Consider the following 17,300-nt stretch of genomic DNA (forward strand, 5'->3'; position numbering starts at 1 on the left):
CAGCAGCCTTTCTCACTATGTACTGCACAGAATTTCTATTAATTGAGACTAGAAAAGATTATGTGCTTTATTTAGAACTCAGGAGGCAGAGAAAGTACAGTTATTTCTGAGCAGTTAAACATTATAACCAGACAAAAATCCGGGGAACCAGTGTGATGCCGATGTGACCATTGAGAGAAGAGCCTTCCTTTAACGAGGGAAATTTGTCAAAAGGAAACAGGACAATAAGTTGTGTGTGATAGAAGCGTAGCACAAGGACACAAACACATGGATCCCTGCATCCCTCCTCAGGGCTCAAGTTGCACAGGGATATCTGAGGCTGGTTCCTTCCAGGTGATGGTATAAGTGAATCCACGGCCAGAATCTGACAGCATGAGCATTGAATGAATATTCAGGGTCTCAGCAGTAGCCTAAGGAAAGATTTTAAAGACGTTCTTTTACATACTACTCTATAAATGTGTGTATCATTTGCATTTTCATAGCGAGCCTACTGAGAGAGAATTCTTAAAGTTGAAAAAAGAAAACACCACATGAAAACGGTGCTTCATGAAAGGGCGGAGCTGTCCTGGGAGGGAGGAAAGGATCCCACTGTCCCTGTGCTTTCAGCCTGAGCAGGAATGATGTGGTATTGCTGATGAAAAATAAGTATTTTCGTGACTCTGCAAAGTTATAAATTCTAGGAACAAAGAAGGACTATTTGCAAATAATAGTCGGTATAACTAGAACACCTAGCAGAATGAACAATGCATGAGGTTTATAAAAATAATGTCCTCAGTTATATTGTATTTTGTTATTTTCAAGTTATTTTCAATATTCTTTTCTGATATTTATAGTTTCCAGGACTTTGATATTCAAGGATCCAGAAGATGCAGTTCGGACTGGCTGACAATAGAGACGTACAAGAATATTGAAAGTTACAGAGCTTGTGGCTCCACGATACCACCTCCATACATTTCTTCACAAGACCACGTGTGGGTCAGATTCCATTCAGACGACAGCATATCTAGGAAAGGCTTCAGACTGGCGTATTTTTCAGGTGTGTTTTTAAATAAGATAATTAGCTCTTTTTTTAAAGGTGTTTTAAATAGATATGCTTTTAAAAAAGATAATCCGCTAAATTCTATAGTATTAACTGTTCTATCACTTTGAGGATAACTTTTGAAACATTGCCTGTTTGACGATGGCTAGATGTCCGGGGAGCCGAGGGTGTGCTTCTAGCTGCCCTAAAGCAGTGTTTCCCAAAGCGGGTGATAGCACCCCCTCTGGGAGGCCCCTCCAGGACAGGCTGCAAAAGCAGACACCTACCCATGCCCTGCCTTATGGGCTACAGCACAGAAACTTTTCATTGCTGGATGGGGAAGGGGAAAAAAAAACTCCCCGGCCCTGAAAAGTGGGTGGTGGCCCAAATAAGCTTAAGAACCCATGATCTAGTGCCGAGTGTCAAAACTGTGTTTCATGAAAAAGCTAAGGTCAGTTTTCTTTTTAGATACTTTAAACATGTGTATTTCTAAAAGTGTACGTTTTCTCCCTCAAATGTGTACCTGGACCCTGAAATTTACTTCACGGCAGAGTTTTGTGTGATTCATCATTGTCTATGAATCTTTAAACATATGCTCAGTTTTACCTTTGTAGCTTATACTCTTAAAAGAAAGTCTGTTGCTATTCTTAAACTTTATCCAGAGAAATTGGTCAAACATTTAGTTTAATAATTTAGAGCATGAGACCTGTATTTGCTGAAAACTTAGTTACGTTTTCTTCCTTAAGAAACATGCTTTTCTTTTATTAATACAGTCTTGTATTATATACTGTCTGAATCACATTTTCTGTCACTTATTTACCAGTAAATGGATTGTTAATAGAGGGATAAATGTTAGCCTAGCATTGCCAAAATTTGAAGAGTCTGGGGGTCTAAAAAGGAGCTTGAACTCATGGCTCATTGGTTATAGTGCTTGGTGGTTAACTAAAAGATCGGCAGTTCAAACCCACCAGCTACTTCCTGCGAGAAGGAGGTGACTGCTTGCTTGTGTGGAAGCATAGCCTTGGGAACAGTGACATGGTTCCTGCTTGCTTACCATCACTGTCCGATGGAACTGACTGATGGCCGTGGGTCTGGTTAGGGTTCTGCTGTTGTTTTCCCCTCTGCCTCATTATTGCTGTACACTTAGAAACAAAACAGTAGAAACTGGGAATTCTCTCAGAATCTGTCTCTGCTAGTGTGGTAACACAACACAAACTGTAAAATACAAGTACTCGCATTGTGTTATGATTAATTTAAACAATACAAAGCAGTGTGAGCTGTGGGGTAACTAATGGACCAGTACAAATTTGTCATTAGAACGTAACAATTCTCTCATAAGTTATTTTGAAACCCCTATCACTTAGACTTACAAACAATTTGGATCATAAAAACACCTCTCTAGCTGCAGGGAAAGCTTGCTGATGGTGATGGGAGATGTGGCGGTGATTCTGAGTGAGGGCTGCCCAACATGATTAATGTAATTCACGTCAGGAAATTAGACATTTCAAACGTGTTGGCTCGGTGGGAAAAATTGAACTGAAAAAAATGTCTTAAAGTGTATTTTTCTCTTCTTGTCTCCTCCCCCTCCTCTCCTGCCCCCTCCCCCTCTCCGCCTCCAGGGAAATCTGAGGAACCCAACTGTGCTTGTGATCAGTTTCGGTGTGGGAACGGCAAGTGCATACCTGAAGCCTGGAAATGTAACAACATGGATGAGTGTGGAGATGGCTCCGACGAAGAGGTCTGTGCCAAAGACGCTACGCCTCCGACGGCGGCATCCTTTCAGCCCTGTGCTTACAACCAGTTCCAGTGTCTCTCGCGCTTTACCAAAGTTTACACCTGCCTCCCGGAATCCTTAAAATGTGACGGCAACATCGACTGCCTCGATCTGGGGGATGAGATCGACTGTGATGTGCCAACCTGCGGGCAGTGGTTGAAATACTTCTATGGTACTTTCAATTCCCCCAATTACCCGGACTTCTACCCTCCGGGAAGCAACTGCACCTGGCTCATAGACACCGGTGACCACCGCAAGGTCATTGTACGCTTCACCGACTTTAAGCTCGATGGGACTGGTTACGGCGACTATGTCAAGATCTATGATGGGTTGGAGGAGAATCCGCACAAACTTTTGCGTGTGCTCACTGCTTTTGACGCTCACGCCCCTCTGACAGTCGTGTCTTCGTCTGGGCAGATAAGGGTACATTTTTGTGCTGATAAAGTGAATGCTGCAAGAGGCTTTAATGCGACTTACCAGGTGGACGGCTTCTGCTTGCCCTGGGAAATCCCCTGCGGGGGACACTGGGGCTGCTACACGGAGCAGCAGCGCTGCGACGGCTACTGGCACTGCCCAAACGGAAGGGATGAAGTCAACTGCACCATGTGCCAAAAGGAGGAATTCCCCTGCTCCCGCAATGGGGTGTGTTACCCGCGCTCGGACCGCTGCAACTACCAGAACCACTGCCCGAATGGCTCCGACGAGAAGAACTGCTTCTTCTGCCAGCCAGGGAATTTTCACTGTAAAAACAACCGCTGCGTGTTTGAAAGCTGGGTGTGCGACTCTCAAGATGACTGTGGCGACGGCAGCGATGAGGAGAACTGCCCGGTCATTGTGCCTACCAGGGTCATAACTGCAGCCGTCATAGGGAGCCTGATCTGCGGCCTGCTGCTCGTCATTGCACTGGGATGTACCTGCAAACTCTATTCCCTAAGAATGTTTGAGCGGAGGTCAGTCCCCAGACAGCACCCTCATGGTCAGGGGTCCGACAGTGAAAACAGGACCGAAAACACTAGTGTGCTTAGCAGGCTAGTTGGGTTTGCCATTAGAAATGGAGAAATAGCTCTTAGAATATATAAAATGAAATATATAAATATCTCTTAGAATATATAAAACTTGTGTGAAAAACTAATCACTATTTAGAGGATGACTACTTTGTTTGCTAGTTTCTGTGTCAACATGAATCTTGTCATTTTGTTTGAAACGTGTTTTTATAAGTATTAATTCACCAGTTTCATATCGAAGGCATAATAACCTCACAAAGAGTTTGAAATTTGGTGGAAAGAATTCCAAAATGGGTTAAGAGAAATATCATAGGCAAAAGTGTAAGTGCAATAGGAATTATAAAATAAATTGTTACAAACTCAGAAGTGAGCTGACCTGATGGAGGATTGTGAAAACTTTCATGGCTGAGGTACCATTTAAAATGTACCTTGAAGTTGTAATGGAGTGTAGTAAGGAAAGGTAGTTTGGAGGGGAAATAGGCTGGGCACAATAAATAGAATTAGGACTTCACTGTTGTTCGGGGTCCGCACATGGAGGATTTGCAGTACTTAGGAAGGACGAATGGAACACAAGATGGGAGTACAGGACTCGCGTCCAGTGGCTCTGGGAGCCATGCTGGAGGTCTCTTCTGAGTTCAGAAAGACGTGGTTAACCAGTAAAGGCATTTTTCCAGAAGGAGAATCCCCCTGTCAGAATTGACCTTCATCCTGGTGAAGGGTGGATGAGCCTGAGAGATGCTGAAGGCAGAAAGCTCCCCGGGAATCAGAGCTGTGAAGACAGTTCCAGCAGTTATAAGTTACAGATGGGACAAGAGGCTTCACCTGTCGGGTGGTGAACACACAGACACGCTCAGATGTGCGGTACCAGAATAGTCAGTGCTGCACAGTTTCTTTGGACACATATAACTAGCCAAGGAAACCTTTTACCACACTGCAGCACGACAGCATAATGAAGGGTCAGAGGTCCTGAGTTCAAGAACCAGTCATTCCAGAAAGTGTGTCGGTGACTCATTGTTTGACTCTGCCCTGCTTGGGAAATGTGTTGGATGCGATAAAGTGTCTTTTACGAGCTTTCAAATATGTTTGTCTGGAGTGTCGCACCAACCCCCACCCTCCCTTATGACTGTAGGAGTTTAAAGATTTTTGTTTCTCCCCTTTCTAGGAATTTCCAGCTTACTTAAACATAGCAATCCAGGCCTCTGCCACTGTGGAGTCCCCTGAGGACAGACTGCCTCATCTTAATGTTTCCAGCATAGAAGCAGTGACAGTCCTCAGGAACTATCTGTAGGAGGACTGAGCTTTAGAAATGCTTCAGATCTACTCACTCACATGCATATGGTTTAAATGGTTAATAACTAAAATCTTATTTCTTGCTCTTTCCTTTTTTTCTTTTAACCTTTTCTTTCCCCTTTCTATTCTTAAAGATCGTTTGAAACCCAGCTGTCCAGAGTAGAAGCAGAATTGTTAAGACGAGAAGCTCCCCCCTCTTATGGACAATTGATTGCTCAGGGTTTAATTCCACCAGTTGAAGATTTTCCTGTTTGTTCACCTAATCAGGTATATTGTTACCTATTCTATTTCAGTACTTTTACAAATGTAATCTATATGTCTTTGTGATAGACCACGAGCCCTTGACTATGCCAGTGTTTTTACAAGCAAGTATTAAATACAGAAAGGATTTTAAACTCGGCTTTTCAATGTAGTTTAGCATGTGATATAGAGTGCAAAAGTATACCTTCGTTCCTTATATTTCTAGTTTGGTTATGTGAGTCTTAAACATTTTACTGTTTTTAGGACATTAAAATTCATAAGTAAAGTTTGAAAATCATTTTTACTTGAGCTTAAACATTAAGAAGATGAGTATTAAAACTAATAGAATATTAGTAACATACCAGACTAATCAACCACTTGTAAGTGAAAGTTACTGAAACAGCATTAACATTTCTACCTGATTTGAAAAAAACACAATGTATGTGGAACATTATTACTTTTATGAACTATAATATTCATGAAATTATAAACTTCTTATAAAAATAATCAACATAATCTATATTACTTTGAAAAATTAGAGAATTAGGGCTAAGAATTTCTTCATTCTTTTTTGTGTAACGGGGACCACTTGAGCATTTCACTGATGTTTGATCATGGTAAGTGCATGACTCCTTGCAAAACAATTCAAACAAATAGTGACTATTTGATTTAACCAAAATGCACTGAAATGCTAAATAAAGAGAACATGAAGACAATCAAGTTTTATACATTCACTACTGATGTAAACACCTAAATAGATTTAGATGAAATAGTTAAAATATATCCAAGCAGATGGCATCTGAAGACAGCGTGTAGAAATCACGAGTTATCTCGGGATCTGTCCATAACAGATGGTGCTCGAAACACGAGTAAACTCGCGATCCGTCTGCAATGTGCTTAGGAGAGAAGTCTACTTCTACAAAAGGCTTTTTATTCAGTTAATTAAACTCTCATGTTTGTAACTTTCGGTAAATCAAATTTCTCTATCTGCTGTTTATCATTTCAAAATGCAGATAATTTCTGCTCTTTAAACTTGACGTATATAAAATAATTTAAAACATTGATGAGATACCTTCCTATATTATAATGTAAAATTGCCATCTTTTAAAGAACAACAACAGCCTGGGTGTTAGAGACCATCACCGCACTCTTAACAGTATAGGTAAAGTCAGGTTAAGGATGCTGAAGCCATTGATGATCTTGAAGGGTCGTTACACCCAAGGTGATCCTGTTGGGCGTCTGTTGCTGGATTAATGTCGTGCTCACACAGAGCTTCAGAGCTGGAAGCTAAGTGTTGATGACCACAGCCTTAGAGAAGTACAAAGGACCTTAGATCCTTGGAGAAGTACATAACGGGTGTGACCACTTTTTTTCTTTTTCTTTTTTTGCCCCAAACTTCCCAGTGATTGTATTATTGGTTACAAGCCAGTCATTTCCAACTCTCGGCCCTTGGTCATTAGTGGCCCATCAAAACTGGACTTATTTGTATAGGAAATCCATATGTACTGTATACAAACTTACTGACATTAGTACTTTACCAAGACCCAGTTACATAATATTCCTGTGATAGTGATTTCTTAGCTTTCCAAGGATTATGTTCCAAAGGCTTACATGGAAATCATAAATAATGCAATGCCAGTTACAAACCTGTTGGTGAAGTGTTTATGTGTTGGGGCTGTAATCCACAAGGGCAACAGTTCAAAACCACCTGCTTCTCTGCAGGAGAAAGACGGGCTTTCTACTCCTGTGAAGGTACGGTGTAGGAAACCCACAGGGGCAGTTTTACTCTGTCCCATGGGGGTCACTGTGAGTCAGAGTTAAGTTGATGCAGTGAGTTTGCATTACAAAAAAGGAAGGAGAAAACTGTTGTATCACATGCTCCTTGTCCCCCGTTGTCCTTGTTCTCTTTGTGTGAGGGGAAAGGCTGGAGACAGAGGTGGCAAGGGGACATTTTAAGAGTTCACTTGGGAATTTTTTAATAACTCTTTGGTAAGCATTTGTATTTTAGAAACATTTTTCTGGGTGTAATTTGCTAGGTAAATAAATCTACATGGTATACTAGTTGGATTTTGTGTGCAAAATAGGAAAACCTCAATTGAGACGTTATATTATTATAAGTCATTATATATATGCTTAAATTAGGACTTTTATAGTTTAATATTATATTGGTCTGTTGTCATTGTTTCATATGAAAAATATCAATTCATCAGTTTTTTACAGACCTAGTAAATGCCAAATGCTGAGAGCTTTGTTTCAACTTCTAATACTGCTTTTCATAACCACTAGGTGGCGCTTAAGATTTCTTTTTTACTTTCTCAACCTTCCTAATGCCTAATGCCGCGACCCTACAGTTCCTGGTGTTGTGGTGACCCTGTAGGTGGGTGTATCTGCAGGTGGGCAGACCCATCAGGAGATGGATAGAGAAACAGTGTCTCGGTTCCTAAAACCATTGGAAATATGGTCTTAGAGCCTTAGACAACCCCTGTGAAAGGTTCGTTCACTCACCAAAGGGGTCACCACCCCCAGGTTGAGAACCGCTGCTGTAGAATAAACACTATAGATGATATGTCTTCTATGTCTACCAACTAAAAATCATCCTTTTTCAGTAATACTGAGAGAATAGTTTATGCTCCGTGATAAAGACGTAATGCTTTTTAATAAGCAGTAGAAAATGAAACTTCAATATCTAAAGTTTGATAGGGAGCCAAATGGCTCAAAATACCATTGTACGGTCCTTATAAACCAATTACTTTGTGCAGTCTAGTTTGATTTTTATTTCTGTATTCTTTTACGAAAACAAACCAAACCTCAATGGCAATTTGTTTGACTTTGGTTTGGGGTTTAAGTTGTCTTTTTTAATTATATTTTATCTTATGAAAAGTAATTCCTTTAAATGTGACCATGTAAATAAGTCCTTAGTATCTATTAAGTTCAAAAAAGTCCTTAAGAATCAATGTGAAATATATTTTGTACATGTTTCAGGCATAATTTCAGCCACATTAATTAAGTCTAATTTGCTGTGTTTATATGAAAATAAAGGGTCAGATTTTCTCAGTAATGTTACCTTCATGGAAGTTTCAGTTAGCTTTGTTTTCTAGCCTTGGTTTACCTTTAGAAGTGGCTTATGGAGCTGAGGGGAATATGATGTGAGGTTTTAAAAAAAATGGGTTTTATCACTGACATTAAAAATATCTGGAAGTTTGTATGTTCAAAGTGAAGTATCAGAACCTTGAGGACACAGTGGGAGCCGTGGTTCAGATCATGCGCCAGATGCCGGGAGCCCCCGCAGGTGAAAGGATGGAACCCGCTCTCCTTGGGCCCCAACGACAATGGGAAATGGAATGGTTGCCGTGACACATTCTCAACAGAAGGATGTTGTTCGTCTCATACCTTGTTTGCCCTCTCAAGCTCTTTTCTTATTTTCCAGGCTTCTGTTTTGGAAAACCTGCGGCTAGCTGTACGATCCCAGCTCGGATTCACTTCCATCAGGCTGCCCATGGCAGGCAGATCCAGCAACATCTGGAACCGCATTTTTAATTTTGCAAGATCCCGTCACTCCGGGTCGCTGGCTTTGGTGTCGGCAGATGGAGATGAAGTGGTCCCCAGCCAGAGCACCAGCAGAGAACCTGAACGAAACAGCTCTCACCGGAGTTTGTTTTCCGTGGAGTCTGACGACACGGACACAGAGAATGAGCGAAGAGACACTGCAGGAGCGTCCGGGGCCGTCGCAGCTCCTCTGCCCCAGAAAGTCCCACCCACAACTGCTGTGGAAGCCCCCGTGGGAGCGTGTGCAGGGTCCTCCACTCAGAGTACCCGCGGTGGTCCCACAGACACTAGAAGGGAAGTGACAGGCGTGGAGCCCCCAAGTGTCAGTCCAGCACGCCACCAGTTCACAAATGCACTCAGCCGTATGACTCAGGGGCTCCGTTGGGTACGTTTCACGTTAGGGCGCTCCAGCTCCTCTGTAAATCAGAACCAAAGTCCTTTGAGACAACTTGATAATGGGGTGAATGGAAGAGAAGAAGATGATGATGTGGAAATGCTAATTCCAATTTCCGATGGAGCTTCGGACTTGGATGTGAATGACTGCTCCAGACCTCTTCTTGATCTTGTCTCAGATCAAGGACAAGGGTTTAGACCACCATTTACTGCAGCCAACCCAGGAGGGAGGCCCAGTGGTCGAGATGGCCCCTGTGAGCGCTGTGGAATGGTCCACACTGCCCAGATCCCGGACACATGCTTGGAAGCAACACTAAAGAACGAAGCTAGTGATGACGAGGCTTTGCTGCTTTGCTAGGGGTGAATCAGGAGAGAGATGGTGTGCAAGTTGGAGCAATATTTCATTGTTTTATAACTTTACAGTGAAAACTGGTTTTTGTTTTTTAAAAAGGTGCAGGGTGATTTCTTACTTGGATGTGTTAGCCTGCATGTTTGAATTAAGTACTCCTGTAACTCCCTGAACGTTTAGTGTTTACTGTTTTAGCAGCTACAAATACATTATGTGTTCATATTCTTCTGTAATGTTCTTCCATTTGTTTCTCATGGTTTTATCCTGGTACTGTAGCTCACAGTAGAAATGCGGCTGCTGAAATTCGTTTGTCAGTTCATCCTGTGTTCAAAGGTTTGTTTGTACAATATAGTATCTTCTTTTCATCGAGCCCGTTATGCTTGTGCCAACACATCCTGAAACTTAATCCACTAGATGTTAAGGTGGTTAATGTACAAAGACAAAAAATACACTGCATACTCCTGTTTTTATTTATGTCACATTTGTCTAAATATTATGGGATTTCATCATAATCTGAACCTGTCAGGAAGAAAGTGTCTTCCTCTAAATATTCTCTTAGGTTTAACATGCAGTGATGTGAAATTTAGATAGTAGAGAAATTATTGGCAAAAACAAAACTCTTTTATAGATTTTTTTAATGTTGACTTTCATACTCTAAGATGGTACAAAACAAATGGTAAAATCCCAAGTCATTTCTTTTTTCATCTCTACTTAGGGACTGGATTAAGTGGATGAAGATATTCTACTATGCATTAATCTTAAACTTTATAACATATGTACAAAGTCTGTACAAGATAAGTTTCAACCGGCAATGTCTTTCCCTGATACAGGGGGACGCTTGTATCTGACCCTAGGGATTTGCACTAAAGTCTTTCCAAGCGCTCAGCTGAGTGTAGTGCCCGGCACTACCACTTTAAATACTATTGTTTGCTACCACAACAACTATATTTCCATAGCTTTGGGGGAAGGGGCTGCATTTTTATTACAACTTTAAATTACTTTGCTGGTTTCATATTTATTTGTTGTATTTAAAGACTGCATTATTGTAAGAAAGTGATTTTTTTCCCAATAATTTCATTCAGGGGGGGCTCACCCTAATGGGAAAAAATGCAAAGTGAGAAACAGTTCAGATCACGGCCCCCCTTTTTAAAGTAGAGTGAATTGCAAAACTCGACATATTTTTTTGTATTGTCGATTCCTATTTATTTATTCTGTAGTTGTCTGTTTTAGTAGCCTAATGGTTGAGTACGAAAAATATATTTGTGTGTGATTATTGCTATTTATTAAATTTTAAGTACTTTGCTGAATGTCATTTTAAAGCATGTTTGAAGTCTTGTGTATTTGTTGTGTTATGCCCGTCAGAAAGACTTGACTAAAATGTTTTAATATGTATCAAAAATTAAAATGACTTTTTTTTATATTGCCTCGAGGTACTTTCTAAATCACATTTGCTCCCTCTTTGTTGGATTTGGGTGCATGTTCAAATTTAGTCCATAAAATATGCAGTAAACCCAGAAGAAAAGATACAAGAGAAGAGCTTAGCTTCATCCTTCACCCGGAGGAGGTTCTGCCGACCGTCTGGCTAAGAATCCATGCGCAACCTATTAGTTTGCCCTTGAGGAAACTGCCTCTCTCAGTGATGTGTCTTCTAACATGCACTAGCTCAGCCCCCTCTCTGTGCATGATTTGCAGAAAGGTGTGCTGGCGATGTAGTGGTTACACATTGGGCTCCTCCTGCACAGTCAGTTGGAAACCACCAGCCTTTCTACTCCCTTAAAGTGGGTCTTGGAAACTCACTGGAGGCAGTTCTGCCTTGACCTATAGGGTTGCTGTCTGTCAGCATCGACACACTGGCAGTGAGTTTTGACCCGTATGAAACATTCTGCTGGCAGGATTCAGTTTTTTACGTTCATATTTTTTGGTTCTAATGAAATGCTACCCTATACAGAGGAGACTACAGGGAGGCCTTCCTTTACGTACTGTTTTACTTATCGTTAAGTAATACGCTCTGCTTCAAACGGTTAAAAAGCCTCTTAACCCAGCTAGCTCTCAGCCTTTTAGTTTCCTTTAAGAAGACAACTGCCAAATCCATGGAGACGCATAGGCACTCGGAATACCCATTGACAGCAAGAGTCTAGATAGTAGCTTGTACTTTTTTCCAGGGAAATTAATAAATACTTAAAGTTGGGTATTTCTATTACTTGATTTTCATATTTAAAGCATTGATCCATCTTGAATTTAGCATTTGACTTTTTTTTAGGTACTTGTCACCTATTTGTCTCAAAACTCCTTAGTAAATAATCCATTCTTTGCATACTAATTTGAAGTGGCATTTTTATTGTGTAATAAATGTGTTTCTCCCACATTTGAGTGTTTCTAGATCTAATTCTGCTCAGGCCATCTGTCTCTCCCGGTACCAGCCCTGTGCTGCTTTAGTAGCTCTGATTTGACATACTCTGTATTTTTTAATTTGAACTTTAGAATTAGCTTGTTGAGTTCCACACAATAAAAATTCAGTGATACTGTTGTTTTGGACAGCTTTAAATTTATAGATTAGGGAAATTTGATACTGTTGTAAATGTTTATTCTTATGAATTTTTATTACCATTATTAAATCCTTTCTAATATGATTTCTGTATATAGTAAACATAGTTTAGTATCAAGGCTAATTATTTATAAATGCTGGTTTGGTGCCAGCCATCTAACTCCATTTTCTTATCGCTTATTTTCCAGTTTAATTTTCCAGTTCCACAGTTTTGTCATTTGTAAACGATAACATAACCTTCATTCCAATTTGGGTACCTTCTTTTGCCTTAATTGCATTGTCTAGCGCAATGTTTCTTAGAGTGAGCGATGCTCCCCCCAGGGGGCGGGATGCAGGAATGATGGGGTTGGGGACTGCAAAAACCAATACCTACCATATATAATCGAGTACAAGCCAACCCGAATATTCACCAAGGCACCTAATTTTACCACAAAGCTGCATTAAAATATGCTGAAAAGCTCAGCTTATATACAAGTATATATGGCACACTACCCTGGATTATGGGCTATAGTACAAAGTTTTAAATAGCTGAAAAGGGCCAAATAGGTTTGGGAAGTGATTGTCTAGTTCTTCTAGATCATGTTAAAAAGCACTGGCCACAATGAACTGAGGCAAAGATAGTGTCATGCTGAAGAAGTAGCAACTGATTCCTGTTTGCAGGAAAAATGAAGAATGCATGTGAACTTTAATAGAAAACCTCTTCAACATCAACAGAGGATAGTTTTTCTCCAGTTTTTTAATATGATCATATTTTATAATGAACTATCCTTAATTCCTGAAATTAACTCCACTTGATCATGATGTATTATTTGCTAAATTGTGTATCATATCTTTTCTGTTCTTGTAATCTCGGAGGAGCTTTGTTACCAATTTTATGTCCTAAAAGAGTTTGAAAAGTTTTCTTTTTTTTCTTCTGTGCTCTGGAACAGTTTAAGCGGCACTTTAATCATTTCAGTGACATTGGCTTGGATGGTTGAGAAGATCTTGGACAAACTTTTGGCACTTTCTATGTTAATTGGTACAGGTAGGATTTCTCTCACAAATGGCCTTCCCTAAGTTTTCACATTTATTTGCCCACAGTGCATCAGAATTCTCTCTCCCTTCCTTCGTATTCCTTATTTGTGTATCATACTTCTTTATGACGATAGCTAATAGTTCACCTGGTATTTAAAAAGCTTGTCGGTATGTATTTTGCCTTGAATGTCTCTATCACTCTTGTTTTCTAATTATTTCCACCTTAATAAACGTTCTCCTTTTTTGCTTTCCTTAGGTGTACTTTGTCATGCTTTCTCTCAATTTTTTAGTTCGGCATTTTCTTTCTTTAGTTCTTTTGGCCACCAACATGAAATTTAATGCACTGGAATTTTGAAGCACGGCAAATGCAACCACCCTACACACACTGGTGTCGTCTGTGACCTGAACCCCAACTGCTGTGGGGTCAAGTCCAACTCAGTCACTGTGGGTCTCTTGACCTAATTACATATCAAAGTGTTAGGTCTGGGGCTTTTATTTTCCATCTCAATAGGCTTTCTTATATGGATGGTAGTTTTCTGATTCTTACTAATTTCCATTCTTTCGACATCAAAATATCAGAATGGTGTCTGTTACATTTGGTTTGAGCAGCGTTTTCATGCTCTTTTCAATGTACCTGCATTTTTTAAAGGCATGTTTTTAGGAAACAGATTTAATCATCCTGAGGTTTATGTGACTGACCTTTCATACAGCACTTTGTCAGTGCTCCAGTGTTGGTCCAGAAGAAAACAAACAAAAGCAACTGCACCAGGAAGGTGCTGCAGGGCCAACAAGGAACACGGATAACCTAGTGGGTTCTGTGTTGGATGGCCAGATCAGTAGTTCGGATCCACCACCTGTTCCACAGGACAATGAGACCGCCTGTTCCGGTAAAGACTGACCATCACGGAAACCCTCCGAAGCAGTTCTGTGTCCTAGAGGCTCATTGTGGGTCAGAATCTAGTCAGTGGCCACCCACTGCCATCAGGTGTGTGTGCGTGTGTTGGGTGGTGGTTAGGTGCCATCGAGTCAGCTCCTACCCATAGGGGCCTTCTGCCCAACAGAAGGAAACACTGGCCGGTCCTGCACCATCTCCACTGTTCCTGTGCTTCAGCCCATCATTGACGTTACCGTATCAGTCCACCCTGATTCCTCCTTGTCACCGTGATGGCCTTCCCCAGGGAGGGGTCGCCCTGACAGCAGATCTAAGCGCGTGCGTCTCGCCCGCCCTTACCTCTCTGGCCATTCTTCCAGGACAGATTGCTTTGTCCTTACAGCAGTGCACAGTATTTGGTACATAGCCAGTAGTCCCTGTCTAAACTCGTGTTCAGCAAAGAGTGAAGGAAAGTCGTTCTAAAAGCTATTTAGATTGTTGTTCCTATGGCCACCCCCCACCCACCCCACTGCTGTGCTTGGATTAAGTGGGCTAGATGGGTTTCGAGGGAACAAAGAACCTTCGATTCACTAGGTGGTCGTTGAGCACCTACTGAGGACCCGATGCTGCTGACGGGCCTTTTACAGCACTGCTGCTTCCATTCACGCTGCTTGGTAATTCCCTCGCCCTTTTCTCTAGGCCAGCTGGGGAGGGCAAGGACACGGAGCTGTGCGACTCCCATGGTCCTGTTTAAGAAGCGATGGGAGCGGGCAGTAGGAAGTTATTTTCCTCTGCGTATCAGAACTCCCTCAGAAATGGCATCGAACCGCAGCTTGCAGGTGGCCAGTGGTAGCACTGAGGCAGAGACAAAGCACTGCTGGACTGTGGAAAGCAACTGATGACCTTTAAACCCACCCCCTATTCCACTTCTGTTACCCCCTTGCTCTCCGCTGGCCAGCTCTCTCCCCCCACCGCTCTGTGTAACTGCTGCTTCTGCTTCCCGGCTCTCCCAACCTACCGCAGACCACCCTGTGGATCCACTCCCTTTCCTGCTCAGGTGCTCCCAGGCAGGTCGGGCCGTTTCTCTGGAGATAATCCACTGAGCCACATGCCGGTACACTAAAGTTCTTCCTTTGGTTACAACCCGCTTGGCGTTGGCACCTCCTTCAGCGCACCCCTGGGCACATTTCTGGTGCCTTGGCCAGGAATCTCGTCCCTTCTCTGTACTTCAAGCACCAGCCACGGCGCTGTTGCTGCCCTGGAAGCTGGGGTGCCCCTGGGGCCCACTGCTGGGTGCGCCAGCAGGACTACTTGCTGCGTGGATCCTCTCCAGGGCAGAGACCTGCCACAGAACCCCATTCCTATGGGACCAAGCGGGTGAAGATGGCTGATCCTACTTTTCTGAACCATGTGCGGGCCCACAGGCCATCAGTCCTGGTCCATAGGACCTGAAGGGGAGGCTGACCCACTCCCAACCACTGGCCTTGTGCGGGCCGAGGGCGCGCACTGGAGGCCTTGTCGGCACGGGAAGGGAAGGGATGTTCCAGGACCAAGAGTGAGTGGAGTGAGTCTAGCAGAGGGGAGCTTTAGGTGTTCCCTGACCGAGGGGCAGGTGTGAGCCCTGCGCCAGCCAGGCCACTGGCGATCCTCATTGGATCCACGGACACAGCCAACACTGTTAGGGCAGAGTGGGCTCCAGTTACTACAGACTCTCCAAGAGGTGCTTGAAAATCCTCCCCAAAGGACCGGCCAGGTGTGGGCTCTGAACTGTCTAGTGGAAACACACCACGATGGGATGTGCACAGGGGAAAGAAATGGCTCCCCTCCAGGTCATGTTAAAGAATTTCAAGAAGGGGTCTGTAGGATGACGTTGTGAAACCCTACCAGGAACACTTGAAAACGGTGTGTGAAATAGCCTGGGCCATCACTGGGGTAGATTGGTCTGCTAGACAGGTGCATCAGAGTGTGTGGGGCCGGGGGTGACTGGGAGCCAGACACTGAGCAGTTAGGTTGAGAGGACCGGCCTGCAGCCCTCCCCCACCTGATTCAGACAAAGGAGCTAAGCTGCAAAAAATGAGGCCACAATTCCCTAAAGCCCACAGGCCCACTTATTCTATGTGAACCAGCGGAAGAAACTTTGCCTCCCCTATACATCCCAGTATACCCAACCTGGCCACCTGCAATGTGGCCTCATCCCCACTCTAGCACCCACGGAGGCTTCATCACCATATCTACTATCTACCTTATATTTATATTAAGTATATATTTTATACTTTAATTAATATATCTTTACATTTACACATTTATATTAATATGTTATATAAAATATTTATATTATTTTATATCATATATACATGTTTGTATCATATTCATTTATATGTATACATATAGGCATATATTATCCCATCCAATATATCCATTCACCTACAATTCTGTTATTCAGTCCCTTTGAGTGGGTTTATACAGTCATCTCTATCAGCTCCCCCTTCCCCACCTCACCCCCACCACTGTCTTCTCAGGCCCTCAGGGAATCATTACTCCTGTTGCTGAAGGGTCATCCATCCTGGTATTCCTGCATAGAAAGATATTAATTATTCACATGAACATATATAGGTTTAACAGTATTAATGAGGTGAAACATAAACCTTAATAGTAAGGGGAGGAAATAATAAAGAACCAGAGGATAGTTATGTTTTCATCAATGTATATTGTGGCCTAAATTCCTCATCCCCTTAAGCAGCCCCTCTGTGAGGGACTGTCCATTTGTCTTGCAGGTGGGTTTTGGGTCTCCACTATGTCCTCCACATTCCTTCCCATAAATCTGATTGCGTGTTTTTAAACTTCTGATACCTGTTCCCTTTGACACCTCATGATCACACAGGGTGGTGTTCTTCCATGGGAGGTTTGTTGCTTCCCTGATCAATGGCTGCTTGTTAGACTATCAGCCTTTAAGACTCCAGACACTATTTTTTAATAGCCAGGCACCATCAGCTATCTTCACCACATTTGCATTTGCATGCATTTTGTCGTCAGCAATCATGTCAGGAAGGTGGTGATCACAGAGTACCACAATTAGAACAAATCTTTGTTGGACTTAGGTGAGATTTTAGTAGAGGTCCTAAGTCCATCTGCAGGAAGGGATTTCTTATTCAAAGTAAAAACTCAGGTGACTTTCACGACTGTTCTGATAGCTCTTATAAGAATTGGAGCCTCCTCTGAATCACTTTGAAAGATAACACCATTTGAGTCCATTGCC

At 42.3% G+C, this 17,300-nt stretch overlaps 1 protein-coding gene across 1 annotated transcript in view; it reads left to right on the forward strand.

Moving 5' to 3' along the window:
- LRP12 (LDL receptor related protein 12) overlaps positions 1-11,032 on the forward strand; it is a 73,850-nt gene extending 62,818 nt beyond the window's left edge. The window contains exons 4-7 of the mRNA XM_075549376.1: positions 834-1,036; positions 2,638-3,742; positions 5,221-5,353; positions 8,754-11,032. Coding sequence (XP_075405491.1) covers positions 834-1,036; positions 2,638-3,742; positions 5,221-5,353; positions 8,754-9,623 — 2,311 coding nt within the window. The 3' untranslated portion in view covers positions 9,624-11,032. The remainder of the gene's footprint in view (positions 1-833; positions 1,037-2,637; positions 3,743-5,220; positions 5,354-8,753) is intronic.
- The last annotated feature ends 6,268 nt before the right edge of the window (positions 11,033-17,300 follow it).

Source organism: Tenrec ecaudatus, chromosome 5, assembly GCF_050624435.1.
Source record: "Tenrec ecaudatus isolate mTenEca1 chromosome 5, mTenEca1.hap1, whole genome shotgun sequence".
NCBI classification, from domain to species: Eukaryota; Metazoa; Chordata; class Mammalia; order Afrosoricida; family Tenrecidae; genus Tenrec; species Tenrec ecaudatus.